This window comes from Pyrus communis, chromosome 4 (genome assembly GCF_041283825.1).
Source record: "Pyrus communis isolate YQ-2024b chromosome 4, ASM4128382v1, whole genome shotgun sequence".
Lineage (NCBI taxonomy): Eukaryota > Viridiplantae > Streptophyta > Magnoliopsida > Rosales > Rosaceae > Pyrus > Pyrus communis.
In genome coordinates this window covers 1,691,344-1,710,547 of record NC_142568.1, presented here as the reverse complement: position 1 = coordinate 1,710,547, position 19,204 = coordinate 1,691,344, and the positions used below count along the sequence as shown (strand labels likewise).

Here is a 19,204-nt window from a genome sequence, read left to right as displayed (position 1 = left end):
AATTATTCCATTAAAAATAAATAAAATATATAAATTAGTTTGGCCTCCATCGCAGGATTTTTTTTTTCTGAGGATTTTAAGAATATAGTGATCAGGACCGTCCATCCGATGAGAATCCTTTTCCGTTTAGGGCCGATTCATAATTTGAATTGTAATAGAATTGAATGATCATCTCAACGAAGTTTAACTAAAATTGAAAGACGTTTAATTATTTAACAAGAATTTATTATATATAATTAAAATTTAATCTCTAGTTTCTTCAAGGTTGAGATTATGGCCGGTATTCGGGAAACAGCCGCCGCCGAGTTCTTACGAGTAAGTATTCTTCGTTACCATTTTTTTCTTTGTTTTTTTATTATTGCTTTGAAAAATTGTAGCATTTTGGTAGAAAATGTCGATCAAAATCGAAAGCTGTATGTCGCTTGGTTTTATTTGGCAGGGCACGAATAGGCAGAGCCTTTTTTTGCAGAGGAACTCGGTTAAGGGAAGAAGCCAGGTGCTTTGGGGCTCGCTTCAAGGGAGAAGTTCAGCTCCCAGTTTTGGTAATAGGAGAGGTGTTTCTTTGAGGTGTCGTGCTCAAGAAAAGCCCAGAGCTGTGGTTTCTGGTGGTGTGAGCAGCTTGGTAGATGATGAGCAGTCAAGCTTGGTTGAGAAGCCTGCAGCTGAAGTTATTCATTTTTTTCGCATCCCGCTCATTCAGGAGAGTGCAACAGCTGAGCTTCTGAAGACGGTTCAGACAAAGATCACGGATCAGATTGTAGGTTTGAAAACTGAGCAGTGCTTCAACATTGGCCTTGACTCGCCACTTTCTAGCGACAAGGTTTTGGTTTTGAAGTGGCTTCTTCAGGAGACTTATGAGCCCGAGAATTTGGGGACTGAGAGCTTTCTTGAAAAGAAAAGGCAGGAAGGCCTTAGTACAGTTATTGTTGAGGTTGGTCCTAGGTTGTCATTTACAACAGCCTGGTCTTCTAATGCTGTATCAATTTGTCGAGCATGTGGGTTGACAGAGGTGACTCGTTTGGAACGGTCAAGGAGGTACTTGCTGTTTAGTAAGGGATCACTTCAAGATCATCAGATTAATGAGTTTGCTGCACTGGTTCATGATCGAATGACTGAGTGTGTGTATGCCCAGAAGCTAGTTTCATTTGAAACGAGTGTAGTTCCGGATGAAGTTCGTCATGTACATGTCATGGAGAGGGGTCGGAAGGCATTGGAGGAGATAAATCAGGAAATGGGTTTGGCATTTGATGAGCAGGATCTCCAGTACTACACTAGGCTATTCAAGGATGAAATCCAGAGGAATCCAACAACAGTTGAGCTGTTTGATATTGCACAATCCAACAGTGAGCATAGTAGGCACTGGTTTTTTACTGGCAAAATTATTATAGATGGACAGCCTATGGATAGAACTCTGATGCAGATTGTGAAGAGCACGTTGCAGGCAAACCCAAACAATTCTGTAATTGGCTTCAAGGATAACTCAAGTGCAATCAAGGGGTTTCTTGTAAAGCAAATGCGACCGGTTGAGCCAGGTTCAACATGTCCATTGAGCATAGCTACTCGGTACCTTGATATTTTATTTACTGCTGAGACCCATAATTTCCCATGTGCTGTAGCGCCTTACCCTGGTGCGGAGACAGGCGCAGGAGGTCGAATCAGGGATACCCATGCGACTGGAAGAGGGTCTTTTGTTGTAGCATCTACAGCTGGTTATTGTGTTGGGAATCTCAATATGGAGGGCTCTTATGCACCTTGGGAAGATCCGTCTTTTGCTTATCCATCAAATTTGGCTCCACCTCTGCAGATCCTTATAGATGCTAGCAATGGTGCATCAGACTACGGGAACAAATTTGGTGAGCCCTTGATTCAGGGCTACACTAGAACATTTGGAATGAGACTTCCAAGTGGAGACAGGAGAGAATGGTTGAAGCCAATCATGTTTAGTGGAGGCATTGGGCAGATTGATCACACCCATATAACAAAAGGTGAGCCTGACATTGGTATGCTGGTTGTTAAAATTGGAGGCCCTGCTTATCGTATTGGAATGGGGGGTGGGGCAGCATCGAGCATGGTTAGCGGCCAGAATGATGCGGAGCTTGATTTTAATGCCGTACAGCGTGGAGATGCAGAGATGGCACAGAAACTTTATCGTGTGGTCCGTGCCTGTATTGAGATGGGGGATAATAACCCTATCATTAGCATTCATGATCAGGGGGCAGGTGGAAACTGCAATGTTGTTAAGGAAATTATATACCCCAAGGGCGGCCAGATTGATATCCGGGCAATTGTAGTTGGTGATCACACAATGTCTGTCTTGGAGATATGGGGTGCAGAATACCAGGAGCAAGATGCAATCTTGGTGAAGCCTGAAAGCCGCCACCTCTTGCAATCAATATGTGAAAGAGAAAGGGTTTCTATGGCTGTTATTGGAACAATAAATGGTGAGGGACGTGCTGTTTTAATTGATAGCTTAGCTATTAAAAAATGTGAATCTAGTGGACTCCCTCCCCCTCCTCCTGCAGTCGATTTGGAGCTTGAGAAAGTACTTGGTGATATGCCACAGAAAAGTTTTGAATTCCACAGGACGATTGATGCACGAGAACCACTTGATATTGCTCCTGGAATAACAGTGATGGATTCACTTAAGAGGGTGTTGAGACTTCCATCTGTTTGTTCAAAGCGCTTCTTGACATCCAAAGTAGACAGGTGTGTTACAGGTCTAGTAGCACAGCAGCAAACTGTTGGGCCCTTGCAAATTCCTCTCTCTGATGTTGCAGTAATAGCGCAGACTTTTACTGATGTGACTGGAGGTGCATGTGCCATTGGGGAGCAGCCAATCAAAGGTTTGCTGGATCCAAAAGCAATGGCAAGATTGGCTGTGGGAGAAGCACTCACAAATCTTGTTTGGGCAAAGGTCACTTCTCTATCTGATGTTAAAGCCAGCGGGAATTGGATGTATGCAGCCAAGCTTGATGGGGAAGGAGCAGCTATGTATGATGCTGCTACAGCTCTTTCAGAGGCAATGATCGAACTTGGTATTGCAATTGATGGCGGGAAGGACAGTCTTTCCATGGCAGCCCATGTTGCAGGCGAGGTTGTTAAGGCACCTGGCAATCTTGTAATGAGTGTTTATTGCACTTGTCCTGACATAACAAAAACAGTAACCCCAGATTTAAAGCTCAAGGATGATGGTGTGCTGCTTCACATTGATTTGGCAAAGGGAAAGCGGAGGTTAGGTGGGTCTGCTCTTGCTCAGGTTTTTGACCAAGTTGGCAATGACTGCCCTGACATTGAGGATGTTCCTTATCTAAAACGAGTTTTTGAGGGAGTTCAGGACCTTCTTTCTGACGAATTGATCTCTGCTGGTCATGATATTAGTGATGGTGGGCTACTGGTCTGTGCCCTTGAAATGGCATTTTCTGGGAATTGTGGCATAACTTTGGACTTGACTTCACATGGGAAGGGCCTATTCCAAACGCTTTTTGCTGAAGAACTTGGTCTGGTTATTGAGGTAAGCCGGAATGACTTAGATTTGGTGTTGGAAAAACTGAGCAGTTACAATATTTTGGCTGAGATTATTGGTCAAGTAAGTGCCACACCCTCAGTAGAGTTAAAGGTTGATGGGGTTACACATTTGAATGAGAGTACTTCTTTTCTAAGGGACTTGTGGGAGGACACTAGTTTTCAGCTGGAAAGACTTCAAAGGTTGGCTTCTTGTGTGGATCTAGAAAAAGAAGGGTTGAAAGATAGGCATGAGCCTTCATGGGATTTGTCTTTCACTCCTTCTTTCACAGATAAAAAGTATATGACCGTCGCTTGCAAACCAAAAGTGGCTATAATCCGAGAAGAAGGCAGCAATGGGGACAGAGAAATGTCGGCAGCATTTTATGCTTCTGGTTTTGAACCATGGGATGTTACAATGTCAGACCTTCTTAATGGAACCATTTCATTGCATGAATTCCGTGGAATTGCGTTTGTTGGAGGTTTTAGCTACGCCGATGTGCTTGATTCTGCAAAAGGTTGGTCTGCATCGGTTCGATTTAATCAGCCCCTTCTAAATCAATTTCAAGAGTTTTACAAGCGGCCAGACACTTTTAGTCTTGGAGTTTGCAACGGGTGTCAGCTTATGGCCCTTTTGGGGTGGGTCCCGGGTCCTCAAGTTGGTGGTGTGCTAGGTGGTGGTGGGGACCCTTCGCAGCCCAGGTTCATTCACAACGAGTCTGGACGGTTTGAATGCCGATTCACCAGTGTGGCAATAAAGGACTCGCCAGCTATAATGTTTAAAGGAATGGAGGGCAGTACATTGGGTGTGTGGGCTGCACATGGTGAAGGAAGAGCATATTTCCCCGATGATGGTGTTCTTGATCGTTTGCTTCACTCAAAGTTGGCACCAGTAAGGTATTGCGATGATGATGGTAATGAGACAGAAGTTTACCCTTTCAACGTCAATGGCTCTCCCTTGGGGGTTGCAGCAATTTGTTCTCCAGATGGGAGGCATCTAGCCATGATGCCTCATCCAGAGCGTTGCTTCTTAATGTGGCAATTACCCTGGTATCCCAAGCAATGGGATGTGGAAAAGAAAGGCCCTAGTCCCTGGTTGCGAATGTTCCAGAATGCTAGAGAGTGGTGTTCTTGAAAAACAGTATTCCTTTTCGTACAAGAATGGTCAGTATTTCAGTCTTCTTTAGAGTTCTGCTTTATTTTATTTTTTTGCCAGTTACATGGGAGTCGTGTTTTTCTTTAGAGTATGCTTGCATGAGGGCTGTGGAAATAGGCATTTAGATTTTCATGTCTCGCTAATATGCTTTTTGGACTCGATATTATATGGTTTAATTATTGAAATCGACAAATATGAGGTATAATGAGTTAGTTCCTTTTTTTCATCTGATGCAAAACCGAGCGCAGTGGCGTTCTAGGATTCCATACAGGCAACCCCACTTAGTGGGATGAGGCTTGTTTGCTGTTGTATGTATATAAAATAAGTTGGACAAAGAAAATGCGAATCTGATGAATATCATACGTGGTTAAGTTTTTAAATGTTACTGAGCTTCAATCATCTGACCAGGGCCAAAAAAGTGTAATATATTCGGTTGATTACCCTGATTTGCCTTGCTATTTCATTATCATTGTGAAATTTTTGGGAACTAGGGTTATGATGCAGGCTTCCCTTAATTGTGTGCAATTGTTGACCTATATTCGATGGATCTGGGGTTATCATTTGAATTACCCACAATTGGATTAATGGTCCTCGTGGTGATAGGACATTCAGAAGATAGACCATTTGGTTAAGAAACTTAGGATTTAAACCTACGAGGGGTATCTTCCGAAAAAATTACCCGGTCACCATGAGGAGCGTTAATCCGATTTGGCTGTTGAATGAATTCTTTTTCTATAATGTTAACGAGAGCTTTAGCTGTCTGTTGAAGAGGATTTGAATCATGCATGCTGTGGGGTGCTTTCAGTTTTTGTTGCTGACATGAATTTTGTTTTCCTTATCGTTTTGGCAGAACAGATGACGACGATGATGACTGATCGGAATCTGTTGAATTAGCCGCGACAGCAGGACGACCGGAGTCAAAACTTGAACTTATTTCGAACTTCATGAACGAATATGCTTGCAATTTTGTATGCTGCATCTTTAAGTTTATGAGTTTAACATGTGTTTGTTTCGTATGTATTTATTTATTTTCGGTACATAGGAAGGGATTGAACCCTTGACCTATCTTAAACTCTTAATCTGCGTTGATGCTGATTAGTTCAAAATAAATTGTAGTGGGTTAAAGAACAGACTGTCGATATGGTATTGATATTATATGTGTCATTGTCGCTGCATTTTCGCTGACAAAACGTTGCAACATGTTCATGATATATCTTCAACATCGATACGACACCTAGGCTAGGACAAAGTACGGATTATGGTTTAAACTTTAAATAGTGGTAATTCAGGAGCGTCTCCTTTCTCAAGTATTATCTTGGATTGGAGCATGGGGTCTTTTAGTGGATAGAATGTTAGGTTTCTATTCATGCATTTTAAGTTCAAAATTCTTGTATCTTTTAAATTATCGTGATAATTTCGAACTCTTCCCAAGCGCCTAATAGTAGTAAATTTTTTTTTAAAAAAAAAAATTCTTGGATAGAAAATTTAATTGCTAATTCAAATTGAAATTTAATTTTGTAGATAACAAGGTGCAAAAACACAATAATTCTGTAAATGACGTCTTATTGTAGTGGTAGAAAATATGCATTCTAGTGTGAGTTTGATCTCCATCGATTCTCCTTCCCTAACATTTGATAATTTAATCTACTAAGTCCTAGTTTGGTATTGCTTGTTTTCACCAAAAACTAATCCATTTTAAAATTAAATAATAAAATAAATGTTTAACAAAATAAATATTCGGCTTATTTTAAAACCAATGACCTTTAAACAACTTTTAAAAGTAGCATGTAGGTTGCTTTTAAAGTTGTCTTAATAAAAAGTGGAGTTAAGCCCTTTGATGAAATATTTTTTAATTCAATCATTAATTTAAAACAATTACAGAATGCATCCGTCTTGACACAATTTATCTATGGAGAGCTACCACCACCACCTACCATTACAAATGCTCCTTCTACACTATCATAGCCACTACCACCACCATTGTTGCCATTACCACTACGCCACAATCGTGCATACATGCCGCCATTACTGTGACAATCTGTCCCTAATTTTATGATTTTATTAATTTAAAAAGAGTGAATTGACTACAATGCTCCTGGAGGTGAGATTGTTAACTTTCATTAATTGTCTTTTCGTGATGCATACGAGTTACTACTTTATTGTATTCTCGAAGTACTTAATAGTACGAACGTGTAGACGCAAAGCGGAATCAAAACTGGAATTATGGTTAAAATTTTACGAACTCACGATCTTCAAGGCCATTCTGGTAAATTCATTATTCTAGATAAACTACGCTTTATTATTTTAATATTTTTCGTGTCGGATTTTCCGCATGGTGGGACCCCCCCTCACGTGAGTCTCTTATCTCCTTTGTCCCCGCGTCACTTCTTCTCCCATATGCTCTCAGATTCCCTCACCTTTATAGCAACTCCACCACTAAAAATGCGCTGGCACCCAGCCCATTTAATCCACTTAAATGAATAGTGATTTACCCCAATGAACAGTAATTGGCCAAATGCATCTCCAACCCTAAAAAATGTGTTGGCACAAAGTCTAAAAAATGCGCTGGTACAAATGCATCTCCATCCCTACAAATTGTGCTGGCACCCAACCCATTTAAAATATTATTAATTTTTTTATAAAATAATAAATAAAAAATTTTAGTTTTAATTTTGGATAGGATTTTCAATCAATCTTGTCATGACACGTGTCATTATCCAAAGGTACTATTTTGTAGATAGATTTCCGATAAGATTTTCAACCAATCCTGACACGCCACGTGTCACTATCTGTTTACAATAATTTAACCAAGATTTCAATCAGATTTTCAACCAATCTTGTCATGCCACATGTCATTATTTGAATGTACTATTTTGTGGATAGATTTTTTATAAGATTTTCAACCAATCTCAACGCGTCATGTATCACTATCTGTTTACAATAATTTAGCCAAGATTTCGATAAGATTTTCAACCAATCACATAGTGCCACGTGGTATTGTCCAGAACCTCATCCTTTCATTTTTTGTCCATATAAACCACCAAACTCAATCCTTCTTTTTTAGCTCAGAATCCCTCTTCATCGTTTTTAAATCTTAAGTTCTTACAATGTCTTCTTCAAGGAGATTGCATGAAATCGATGAGCAACAGAAAAGATTGTTGGCACAACAGGAAGAATTGTTCAATCTCGAGGAAAGTGAAGATGAGGCTTTCGCAATGGAAGAGGATGAAGATGATGAACATAGAAGGCAAAGAGCCTTATATTCCCGTTTTGTCATGGAAGCTGTGGGTCAGATATCCAAACCCAGACGTGCTGCAAACTTGGATAAAAAGAGGGAAAGACGAGGTAAAGATCTCTTGGAAGATTATTTTATCCCTAATAGTTTATTCCTTATATTTGCGTTATCTGCTCATCGTGTGCTGCACTGGTATTAATACTCGTTCGGGCTAAGACCAATCTTTCACATGTATGTTCACATCGCACCGTACGCTCACTTTGGATCCATTGCATGTGCCAGTCCTGTCCTAGATTGCTATAGGCAATTAGGACTCATATATGATGCGCATAGTGCCAGTCTTCACATGATTGTAATACTAGAGCGTAAATTATTATTACACCCAGTCATGTTCATGTTAGAATACCTCTGCATGAACCGTATGTCAGCATATATCAATGAGCACTCGATGTGATATGTTTATTTCTACGAGATATTACGATTATTGGAAGTTATATGCCTATTTAAAAATTTTGTGACGTATTGAATTCTTGAGATATTGCAGACTACAACAAGTACTTACATACTATACATAGTATGTAAATTTTGGAAACTATACTTGTTTTACGGCGATGTGTTATTATGTTTTCAAAAGGGTTTTTACAAAGCTTTATTTTTAGGCCCACTCACCCTTATTTTTTGTCCCTCTAGGTTTTAGTAGTTGAGCTTTCGTGTCGACGAAGATTCTTGGCAAACTTGGTATAGGTGATTACCTTCGATGGTATAATTCTTATCCTACCTTTGCTATACTTTTCTTACGCTTGACATTACGTGTGAATTGGATTCATTCTCGCTCACAAGCGCACTTATACATTTAGGCACATTTAGGTTTAAATTTACTCACATTTTCCACATCACTACACTTTATGGCTTCGTCATCTGTATGGTGTCGGCCAACACAACTTGATTCGGAGTCCAAGTAAACATCCCGGATCGGGGTGTGTCAATTACCACTACAACCACCGCCGCAACCATACCTGCCACCATTACCACTACAACTGCCACTATCATTGAAGCCGCCACCCCCACTACCACCACAACCACAATTGTCACTACCATTGTGTTCTTGTATTTACCAAGTCATAGTTAAATAAGAGTTTTTATCATAAATAACCAAAATTAAGACTCTAATTTTATAAATGTCAGTTTTTAGAAAAACTTTCAAATATGATCAAAAGCACACTTCAATAGACTTTAATACCCTCCAAATTAAAAGCAATACAACCCTGAAAATCCAAACCTTTGATTTTTTTTTTTTTTGTCAAATGATAGATTTTGTTAGATTAGTCATGAATTTGAACGCCATCACGCAAACAATCATATGTATTCATCAAGAATAGAATTTCTTTTGTTTATCAATCACAGCCTCATCTCCACCTCCCCAAGAAATAAAAATGTTCTTCTTTTCTTTTTTTTTTTTTTTTTTTTTTTTTTTTTTGCTATTGATTTTTTTTTAACATACAATTTTGATGATTTTTAATAAAAGGTAAAGGTTGTGATTATCAGATGATGGATGACTACCGTCGTCTCCTTCATGTGATGCTCCACCCTCATTTAACCTTGCTTCTCCAAGAAATAAAAAATGTTCTTTTTTTTTTTTTTTTGCAATTGAATTTTTTAACATACAATTTTGATGATTTTTAACAAAGGGTAAAGGTTGTGATTATCAAATAATGGATGACTACCGTCGTCTCCTTCATATGATGCTTCACCCTCCTTTAACTTTGCTTTCCTTGATTTGTTAGGTTTTGAAGACAAACAGAAAGTATAAAACCAGTCGACTTAGTTGTAAGAACTCAACGGCAGCTGTTGTTTCCCAAACACCTGCCATAACCTTGACCTTGAAGAAACTAAAAACAAACAAAAAAAATCAAATAATTAATTTCCAGAAAAATTGATGCTTTACATTGAAACAAACACAGAAGCAGAGAAAACCCACCTCACCTTCAATTCGATTACTAATTGGTTGTGTATAAATTCTTAGGGTTTAGAGTAATTATGTATCAAATCTTACGGCATTTAGGTCTCATGAATTTTTTTTATTTGTTGTCATAATTGATAATCTTTATGAAACCCAATATTTATGAATTTAAAGATTAAATTTTAATTATATATAATAAATTCTTGTTAAATAATTAAACGTCTTTCAATTTTAGTTAAACTAAAACTAAAATTTAATATATAATTAAAATTTAATCTCTAAATTCATAAATATTGGGTTTCATAAAGATTATCAATTATGGCAACAAATAAAAAAAATTCATGACACCTAAATGCCGTAAGATTTGATACATAATTACTCTAAACCCTAAGAATTTATACACACCCAATTAGTAGTCGAATTGAAGGTGAGGTGGGTTTTCTCTGCTTCTGTGTTTGTTTCAATGTAAAGCATCAATTTTTCTGGAAATTAATTATTTGATTTTTTTGTTTGTTTTTAGTTTCTTCAAGGTTGAGATTATGGCCGGTATTCGGGAAACAGCCGCCGCCGAGTTCTTACGAGTAAGTATTCTTCGTTACCATTTTTTTCTTTGTTTTTTTATTATTGCTTTGAAAAATTGTAGCATTTTGGTAGAAAATGTCGATCAAAATCGAAAGCTGTATGTCGCTTGGTTTTATTTGGCAGGGCACGAATAGGCAGAGCCTTTTTTTGCAGAGGAACTCGGTTAAGGGAAGAAGCCAGGTGCTTTGGGGCTCGCTTCACGGGAGAAGTTCAGCTCCCAGTTTTGGTAATAGGAGAGGTGTTTCTTTGAGGTGTCGTGCTCAAGAAAAGCCCAGAGCTGTGGTTTCTGGTGGTGTGAGCAGCTTGGTAGATGATGAGCAGTCAAGCTTGGTTGAGAAGCCTGCAGCTGAACTTTAAGGGACTTGTGGTAATTCAGGAGCGTCTCCTTTCTCAAGTATTATCTTGGATAGAAGCATGTGGTCTTTTAGTGGATAGAATGTTAGGTTTCTATTCATATATTTCGACTCAAAATTCTTGTATCTTTTAAATTATTATGATAATTTCAAACTCTCTTTGAGCGCCTAATAGTATTAAAAAATTTCTTCAAAAAAAAATTCTTGGATAGAAAATTTAATTTTGTAGATAACAAGGTGCAAAAATACAATAATTCTGTAAATGATGTCTTACTGCAGTAGTAGAAAATATGCATTCTAGTGAGAGTTTGATCTCCATCAATTCTCCTTCCCTAACATTTGATAATTTAATCTACTAAGTCCTAGTTTGGTATTGCTTGTTTTCACCAAAAACTAATTCATTTTAAAACTAAATAGTAAAAAAAATGTTTAATAAAATAAATATTCGGCTTATTTTAAAACCAATGACCTTCAAACAACAACTTTTAAAAACAGCATGTAGGTTGCTTTTAAAGCTATCTTAATAAAAAGTGGAGTTAAGTCTTTGATGAAATATTTTTTAATTCGATCATTAATTTAAAACAATTACAGTATGCATCCGTCTTGACACAATTTATCTTTGGAGAGCGACCACCACCACCTACCATACAAATGCTCCTTCTACACTATCATTGCCACTACCACCACCATTGTTGCCATGATCACTACGCTACAATCGTGCCACCACCACCACTACTACAACCACCACTACAACCATACCCGCCACCATTCCTGTGACAATTCGTCCCTAATTTTACGATTTTATTAATTTTAAAAGAGCGAATTGACGAAAATGCTCTTGGAGGTGAGATTGTTGACTTTCGTTAATCGTCTTTTCGTGACGTGTACGATTACTATTTTATCGTATTCTTGAAGTACTCGATAGTACGAACGCGTAGGCGCAAGCGGAATCAAAACCGGAGTTACGGTTAAAATTTTACGGACTTACAATGTTCAAGAGCATTTTGATAAATTCATTATTCTAGATAAATTACGCTTTATTCATTATTCCAGATAAATTCATTATTCTATTTCTATATATATATATATATATATATATATATATTCCATGTTTGGTAATGAATAGGAAAATAATGAAATGTCAATTTTCAGGGATATAATGGGCATTTCCACTTATAAAAAAAAAAAAAAAGGCAACAAAACAAACCGAGTTGGAGCTATGGTACTCATAACGCTCGCAAACATCTTGTATCTTTTTATGAGATAACTTGATTCACCCATTGAAGTTTGCCTTGTAAACATCAAACTTTTTAATCCAATAATTAAATAAAAATGTCATGAAAAATCAAATCCAACATTTATATTGGTTAGGGAAAGGAATATCCAGGGTTTGGAAAATGCTACTCTAGGTTTGGTCGTCAAACTTGGATCGTGTTGTGGGAACTCGTTTCTAGGTCTAGATCTTTTGCTATCGTCAATGGATTTTTTAATAAATCTCTAGATTATTTTTTTTGCATTCCAATTCATTTGAACTATTCAATCTTATGGAAGATTGTTAATTGAGAAAAAATATGACCAATTTTTTGATATGGTCCAATATCCTAAAAGCCAAGTCAAAGGAAAGAGCGATGCTCGCATGAAAAAATGGATTTGTCGCAGGTTAAAGAACCACATCTAGATCTAGCTTCAAATCCCGAATTTTTTGGTTGAAGTTGACCTGCCACAAGCGCATCTGCTGAACTCAGCCGACATTCTGCAATTAAAAGTTCGAAACTCACCCATCTCGAAAATTAATGTAATAACTGCGAACTTTCCTCTCCTCTTAATAATAGTAAATTAAAAAAAAACAATTGAGAAAAATAAAATGTGAAATTGTAGAAAATAAAATAAAATATGAAATTAGAGCGGCCATTTTGCAATATTCCCACCCAGTCCTCATTCCTCTATTTTCTCTGGCGCCAAAATTCAAACACTGTTCGCCAAAATGTACTTCGACGACTCACAGTCACAGCAGATTCAACACTACTACGACGAAGAAGAAGAAGATGAAGCTTCCAATTCAGCGGTGTCGCCGCCGTCGCCGACTGCATGCTCGCAGGGCCACAGATCCACGCTCATCCTCCAAACCAAGCAAGGTGGCTCAATCTGCTTGCTCTGCTTCTCCAACCTCATCTCCAACCCTCAATCTCCCACCGTCCACGTGTCCTACGCCCTCTCTCAGCTCTCTCAGGCCATCTCCGACCCCCCTTTCCTCCGATCTCTCCTCACCTTCCACTCTCACTTCCTCGTCTCGCCTCTCGTTCACGCTCTCTCCTCCTTCGACGACGACCCCATCGCACGACAAGTCGTCCGTCTCGTTTCCGCTCTCTGCGATTCCGCCGATGCCTCGCTTTCTGCTGACTTCGTCGCTAGGGTTTCCGATAGCCTCTCTTCCGGTTCCCTCGCTTGGAGTCGCCGTCAGGTTTATACGGTATTTCCATCGTCCGATCGACCAATTGTCTCTTTGGTTTTTATAATTAAATCAAATAATCCTCTTTTAATGCTTTGTTTACTGTTTGGTTGCTGAGAAAGTAAAGGAAAACTGTCCAATCCAACAGCATAGGAAATTTATTCTCTGTTCGTTTGTTTTAGTGGGAACTTACAAATTAGTTTCGAGATTTTGATAAAATTTTCGGTAATGCTAGAACTTTTCGGTTTTGTGAAATTGAACTCAATCAGATTTGTTAGATTCCTGAAATTTGCCTTATTTTTCCTTTGTTCTAAGTTGCGACGGGAACTTTAGACTGAATCGTTACAAATGCACTACACGGACACTACAAATGAACTACTAAGCACGACAAAACTACCACTAAATCACTACAAATGCACTACAAAACCTAACAAATTAGCCTAAGCTCCATGAAACTTTAAAGTTGCTCATCCAAACGCACCATTGGTGACCTGATGTTCTAATTCAAATGGGGGGATTAGTTAGTGTTTCTTTGAAATATTATTAGTGGATTTATCTCTCATGTATTTTGGCTACTTGGTTTCCCTCGTTTATCATAGTTGAGTCCACGATGAGGTGCCTGGTAAATGTAATGATTTGCATCCATACACCGTATGACTCACTCTTTAACTGCAGCTTCACTGCTTAGGGGTTCTGTTAAACTGCCAGCATACTAATCCTTATGCTCACATTCGGGACAAATATGGCCTCATTACCAATCTCATTGCAGGTCTTCAATTGCCAAGGTAACAAATATAGAATTCAGAAAGAGAGCATGTTCCCTTTTCTAATTTATTTACCACATTATAACTCAACTTTTGTGCTCTAATTCTTTTAACGTAGTGAAGAGATCCGGGGAGAAATCCTGTTTGTTCTATACAAAGTGTCTGTTCTTCAATTCGCCTCAGAGGATGGTGACGGAACTGATCTTTTATTTGCCTTTTGCCCCAAGCTATTGCGCTTGTCTCTGGAGGCACTCATGAAGACCCAAAGCGATGATGTCCGATTGAATTGTGTAGGTCCGTTTTCCACTCCTTTGCTACTTATTTTCTGTTCCTTGAAAGTTGGGTCCATTGGCCTTTAGAGAACCATAGTTCAGCAAGATTTGAGTAGCATTTTAGTCAGCTCGTTTTATTTTTTATCTGTCAATTTAAGTTTTCTTTTTGGGCACATAGGTATATGTAGACACCAAGCATGGAAAGGTCCTCCCTAAGCTACACTACCATTGTTTCTTATTGATCTCATTCCATATCTTCACAATGAAGGTGAAGGTCCTTACAATTTTTATCATCAACAGTTCGATCTGTTAGTTTAAACAACTGTTGAACAGTTCTAGTTAATGAGTTCAATCAATTAGTTTGAACAGTTATGTGCATGTTAAGTTTATTTAAAACAAACGATAGACACATTACAGCTCTCAGAAACAGTGCTTGATGTTAAAACTTAATCCCTGCAGTGGTTACAAGTATAAGTTTAAACCTTTCAGGTTATGTATGAATCTTTGGGGGAATTCATCCTGATAGAGCATAGAATGCTTACTCTTCGCTGGCACATTGCCTCATTCGTATCAAACCTGTTTTCTCTCAACTAACTATTCCGTATTACTTGTTCAGCACTCTTGACAGTGTTGACGCAGAGAGGGCTTTTCGGGACTGCATATGCACTTGATTCAAACAGTATGAATTCATCAGAAGGTGACAGCTTTGAGCAAGCAACAGAAGATGGAAAAGATGTGAATCCGATGAATGTCTTATTTACTGAGGCCATCAAAGGCCCACTTTTTTCAACAGACAGCCAAGTCCAGATCAGCACTCTGGATTTACTATTTCATTACATGTCCTGGGAAGGCACTTCAGGCAAAGAACTCCAAGCCCTACTTGAAGAAAACATTGCAGATTATGTATTTGAGATACTGAGGTTGTCAGGTTAGTAAATTTTTTCGTGCCAAATAAAACCATAACAACTGTCCTTAAAATGCTGAGCTTGTCAGCTTGTATGTTTTTCTGGATGTTAGAGTAGCCATTTGAGTATTGCCAATCATCAGGAAACCAGAAACTATCTTTTAAGTAAGGAGTCGGCAACCAGCATTGATCAAAAGCAATTACTGAATTTAAGAAGTTTTAAACTGTTCTTAGTGTAGGTAGCTCAAGCCTTTTATATGGTCTTATTTATTTATGAATATTATTCTGTCCAGCCCTTAGAAAGTCCAGTTTCATGAACCCAAAGCATCTTAGTTTCTAAAAGTGCGTTTTAAATATATTTAAAAATCGAGTGCTTCTTGGACAAACTGGTTTTCAGCTAATAAGCCTAGTTAAACTTCATTTCCTTAATAAAAATGAAAATAGCTTATAAGTGTTGTTGATGAACAGAATGCAAGGATCCACTGGTCAAATCATGTGTTCTGGTGCTTGATATTTTATCAAAATCTAAGCAGGCTTTCAAACAGAGGCTTGTTGTCGGGTTTGCAACTTTAGTTCCAGTACTTAATTATGTGGCCGATGTTCCTTTCCATCCAGTTCAAAGTCAGACATTAAAGCTCATTTTGAACTGCATTTCTGATTGCCCCGGAATGGTATCCTCCTCTCATATAGCAGAGCTAGTACCTACTCTCACAAAGATGCTTAGAAAGCATTCTGATGGGGAGATGGGGATGGTTGAGGAAACATTTATATTGACCTGCTCAGTGCTTGTATCTATCATCAGAACTCCATCTGCTCATGTGAATTCGAATCTACAAACGCCAATTGAAGAAGCAATGCAACATGCTGTTTTTGCTTGTCTAAATACCTCTGAGAAGCATACATGTCAACTTTTGCATTCTTTGTTCCTACTTAAGGAGGCTTATTATACGTACAGTCAGGAAGGAAATTCTACCGAATCCGCTAAAGTGGAAATACGACAATTTGTTGTGAATGTATGTACAAAACATTTGTTACCTTGGTTTGTAACCAACTTCAATGAAATGGATGAGGATACTGCCCTTGGAGTACTGGAAACATTTCATTCGATACTGCTTCAGGACTCCAATAACCAAGCAGCGGAACTTGCAAACAGCCTGGTTTCAAGCACATGGTTCAGTTTGTCATTTGGATGCCTTGGCTTATTTCCTACAGAAAAGATGAAACAGAGGGTATATATTATGCTCAGTTCACTAGTAGATGTTCTTATGGGAAATGATGCGGGGCAACCCATTAGAGATGTTGCTTTATGTCTCCCATCTGATCCCATTGATTTACTCTTTCTACTTGGGCAAAAGAACTCCCGTAATTTGGAATTATCTTCTTGCCAATCTGCCATCTTGTTGATTTTATACACCAGTTCCTTATATGATGAAAGGTAATTGAACTTTCGATTTCCAGCCTTCTATTTTTATACGTTTGACGGTAAATTTAACAACTGCAAACCTACTTTTCTTCACATCTTTAATACTTTGCTCCCCAGACTTGCAGATGATAAGTTGGTTTTAGCTTCCCTGGAGCAATATATTCTGGTCAACAGTAGTGATCTCCAAGGTCGGGGCACAGATCCAATCACAGTAATGAGGCTTGTGTATCTTTATGGTCTTTATAGGGGTCTCGCCAAGGTTAGCTACCAAATCCCCTACAGTCCAGAAGCGGAAAGAATCCTGTTCGAGACATTAAGTGAAACCGAATGGGATTTGCCTTCTGCAAGAATTCATCCAATATCATTGAAATGGCTGTTCCAAGAAGAGAAAATCAGCGGGATATTATCTTATCAGCTTCTGAAATTTTGTGGAAGGAATGTAGCAAATGATTCTGACATCATAGTCCATGGAAACATTAGTCGTATGGTAAATGTTAATTCAATTGCAGAGTTAATTGCCGGAGGAGATAATCATGCAGCAATACTTTTGGTGTCCTTGTTGACACAACTTCTCGAGAAAGGACACGAGCATGACATAATTTCTGTATTGAATCTAATGACATCTAGTATCAACATATTTCCAACTGTTTCCAACCAGTTATGCCTGCATGGTATCGGAAATGCTTTCCAAAATTTCTTTTGCGAATCAACTCATACGCAGTCGCCTCAGATATCCAGAGCCGCCTTGGTTTTAATATTTAAAACTTTATGCTCTGCACACCATGGAACTCTTTCTGATGAAGAATCTTGGCTTGCAGTGACTCTGAAGGTAACTAACTAAATTTTTCTGATACCAGTTTGGTTACCATAATAGGAATTTAATCCGACAGTTTATCTTCTTTTGTAGTTAATAAATATCGTCACTCCAAGAGCTCCAGACGCGTGGAATCATGAATGTCTCTTAGTAATAGGCATCCTTTCCTTAGTTATGCACCATTCTTCCAACGAAGTGCTCCTAGCACCTTCAAAAGCCATTGTTCTCAGTACTTCTCTGGTCTCTGCAATCAATAGCGTAATTCATGTAGCGTGTCTAAAGGGACCGGCATTGGCTGACCATGATGAGGAGACAAGCTCTGGAGAAGTTTTAATCTATGTGCTTCTACTAAATTACTTCTCTTTACGAAGGTCAGTTCCTACTACTAAATTCAACCATAGAATTGCATTTTTCTTTCGAAAACTGACTTTTCTTTTTTCTTGGTTTCCTCCAGTTTGCACACTGTTTTACCTGGCATTGTGGACTGGAAACATTTCTTTGATCCTCCAGATAGGGTGCAGCCGATTTCCTTTATCGGAATCTATTGCCACGACCTCTGCAGACTATTGCATTTTGGATCTGGTTCGGTCAAACTTTTTGCTTCATACTGCCTGTTGGAGTTGTTTAACAGATTGTCCGATCAGCAGAACAGAACAGGGAAGGAGATTATATGCACCACGAAGCACCAAATGTCTATAACGGCTGTCCTCGAAGGCCTTATTTTCTACACTGACCTCAGAGTGGCTATGAACTGTGGCCTCTGCCTATCAATGATTTTGAGGTGGGAATCAGCGGGAATGCAAGGGACAAGTGCGAGTACAAAGAATAACTGGAGCAGGATGATCGTGGAAGAGCTGGCAATGTCGTTAGCAGTCCCGAGCTTAGCATCAAAATCGTTCATTAATCTTCACAAGCCTGCAATTTATGTCGCAGTCACATTGCTAAGACGTCAGAAGGTTCCTGAGTGGATGAGGTCCGTATTTGACGATTCTTGCATATCTGCAGTAATTCAAAACCTCGAAGCTCATAATCTGAGCGCAGAGATTGTACTTTTATTTCGAGCTTTACTGAACTCTGAGTTCCTTAAGACGGAACAAGTTGCTAGTGTGAATCAGTTGCTCCAGGTGACCATTCCTCTCTCTCCTCATGCATTTTTCGAGTCATTATACTTCTTTCCAGTTGGTTTTAGAATGAACATGAGACAAGATGAAATTTCGAACAGCAGCCCGAAGTTCTGCAAAAAGAGTTAACGAAGTTATTTGGTACATTGCAGGTGTGCAGAAAACGCAAGTACAGCGGCAACAGCCGAGGCGAAATTGCAGAAGAGTATAAAATGAAGGCGAAGGCGGCGACCGTCCTGGACGACATGGGAGAAGTTTGTGAGTTTCTCATCGACTTGATGGCGTCCGAGTCGTCTTTAGATAGGGATCCAGGAGGATTACAGGTTGGGGATAAGAGATTGTTGGAAGAAATAGAGCTTTTCTTCAAAACTCAAACAGAAACGAACGGAAGCTAAGAAAATTATCCGTACTGAATCCATCTTGGCAAAAATGGTGAGCTTCAGCTGAGGAGTACCCCTGTGGGGCTCTCAACGGTCTAACCGTCTATCTCTAGATCTTCTCTCATAGATCATGTCGATCAATAATCGTTCAAATCTAAAATCATATTACTATCGGATTGAATGGTAGTCACTGTAGTGATTCTTCGAAGCACCTCGTTTGTCTAATATCTTCACGTCAATTGACGCATTAAGCCTAGTGTTATTTATGGTATTAAAATACGGTACAAATA

The 19,204-nt window shown here is 38.7% G+C and overlaps 2 protein-coding genes across 3 annotated transcripts; both read left to right on the top strand.

Annotated features, from left to right (window-relative positions):
• Positions 1-171: 171 nt before the first annotated feature.
• On the top strand, positions 172-5,787 carry LOC137722375 (putative phosphoribosylformylglycinamidine synthase, chloroplastic/mitochondrial). 2 transcript variants are annotated; one of them, XM_068461361.2, is made up of 3 exons: positions 172-315; positions 440-4,665; positions 5,513-5,787. In XM_068461361.2, the coding sequence occupies exons 1-2, from the start codon at positions 274-276 to the stop codon at positions 4,634-4,636; spliced, it is 4,239 nt and encodes a 1,412-aa protein (XP_068317462.2). In that variant the 5' UTR covers positions 172-273; the 3' UTR covers positions 4,637-4,665; positions 5,513-5,787. The 2 variants fall into 2 exon arrangements, with proteins under 2 accessions (XP_068317462.2, XP_068317461.2); XM_068461360.2 differs by having other exon boundaries at positions 5,508-5,787.
• A 6,982-nt stretch (positions 5,788-12,769) lies between these two features.
• PRD1 (putative recombination initiation defect 1) lies at positions 12,770-19,125 on the top strand. Its single transcript, XM_068461513.2, has 9 exons — positions 12,770-13,257; positions 13,912-14,021; positions 14,119-14,294; positions 14,889-15,200; positions 15,645-16,611; positions 16,717-17,428; positions 17,507-17,784; positions 17,868-18,537; positions 18,687-19,125. Exons 1-9 carry the CDS (start codon positions 12,772-12,774, stop codon positions 18,927-18,929), a joined length of 3,954 nt encoding a protein of 1,317 aa, XP_068317614.2. The 5' UTR covers positions 12,770-12,771; the 3' UTR covers positions 18,930-19,125.
• Positions 19,126-19,204: the final 79 nt, after the last annotated feature.

Coding starts and splice junctions, on each gene's coding strand:
- LOC137722375 (XM_068461361.2), top strand. CDS start 274: ATGGCCGGTATTCGGGAAACAGCCGCCGCCGAGTTCTTACGA. Junction 316..439: donor CCGCCGCCGAGTTCTTACGA/GTAAGTATTCTT, acceptor TTTATTTGGCAG/GGCACGAATAGGCAGAGCCT.
- PRD1 (XM_068461513.2), top strand. CDS start 12,772: ATGTACTTCGACGACTCACAGTCACAGCAGATTCAACACTACTACGAC. Junction 16,612..16,716: donor AGTTCCTTATATGATGAAAG/GTAATTGAACTT, acceptor TTTGCTCCCCAG/ACTTGCAGATGATAAGTTGG. Junction 17,785..17,867: donor AATTACTTCTCTTTACGAAG/GTCAGTTCCTAC, acceptor GGTTTCCTCCAG/TTTGCACACTGTTTTACCTG.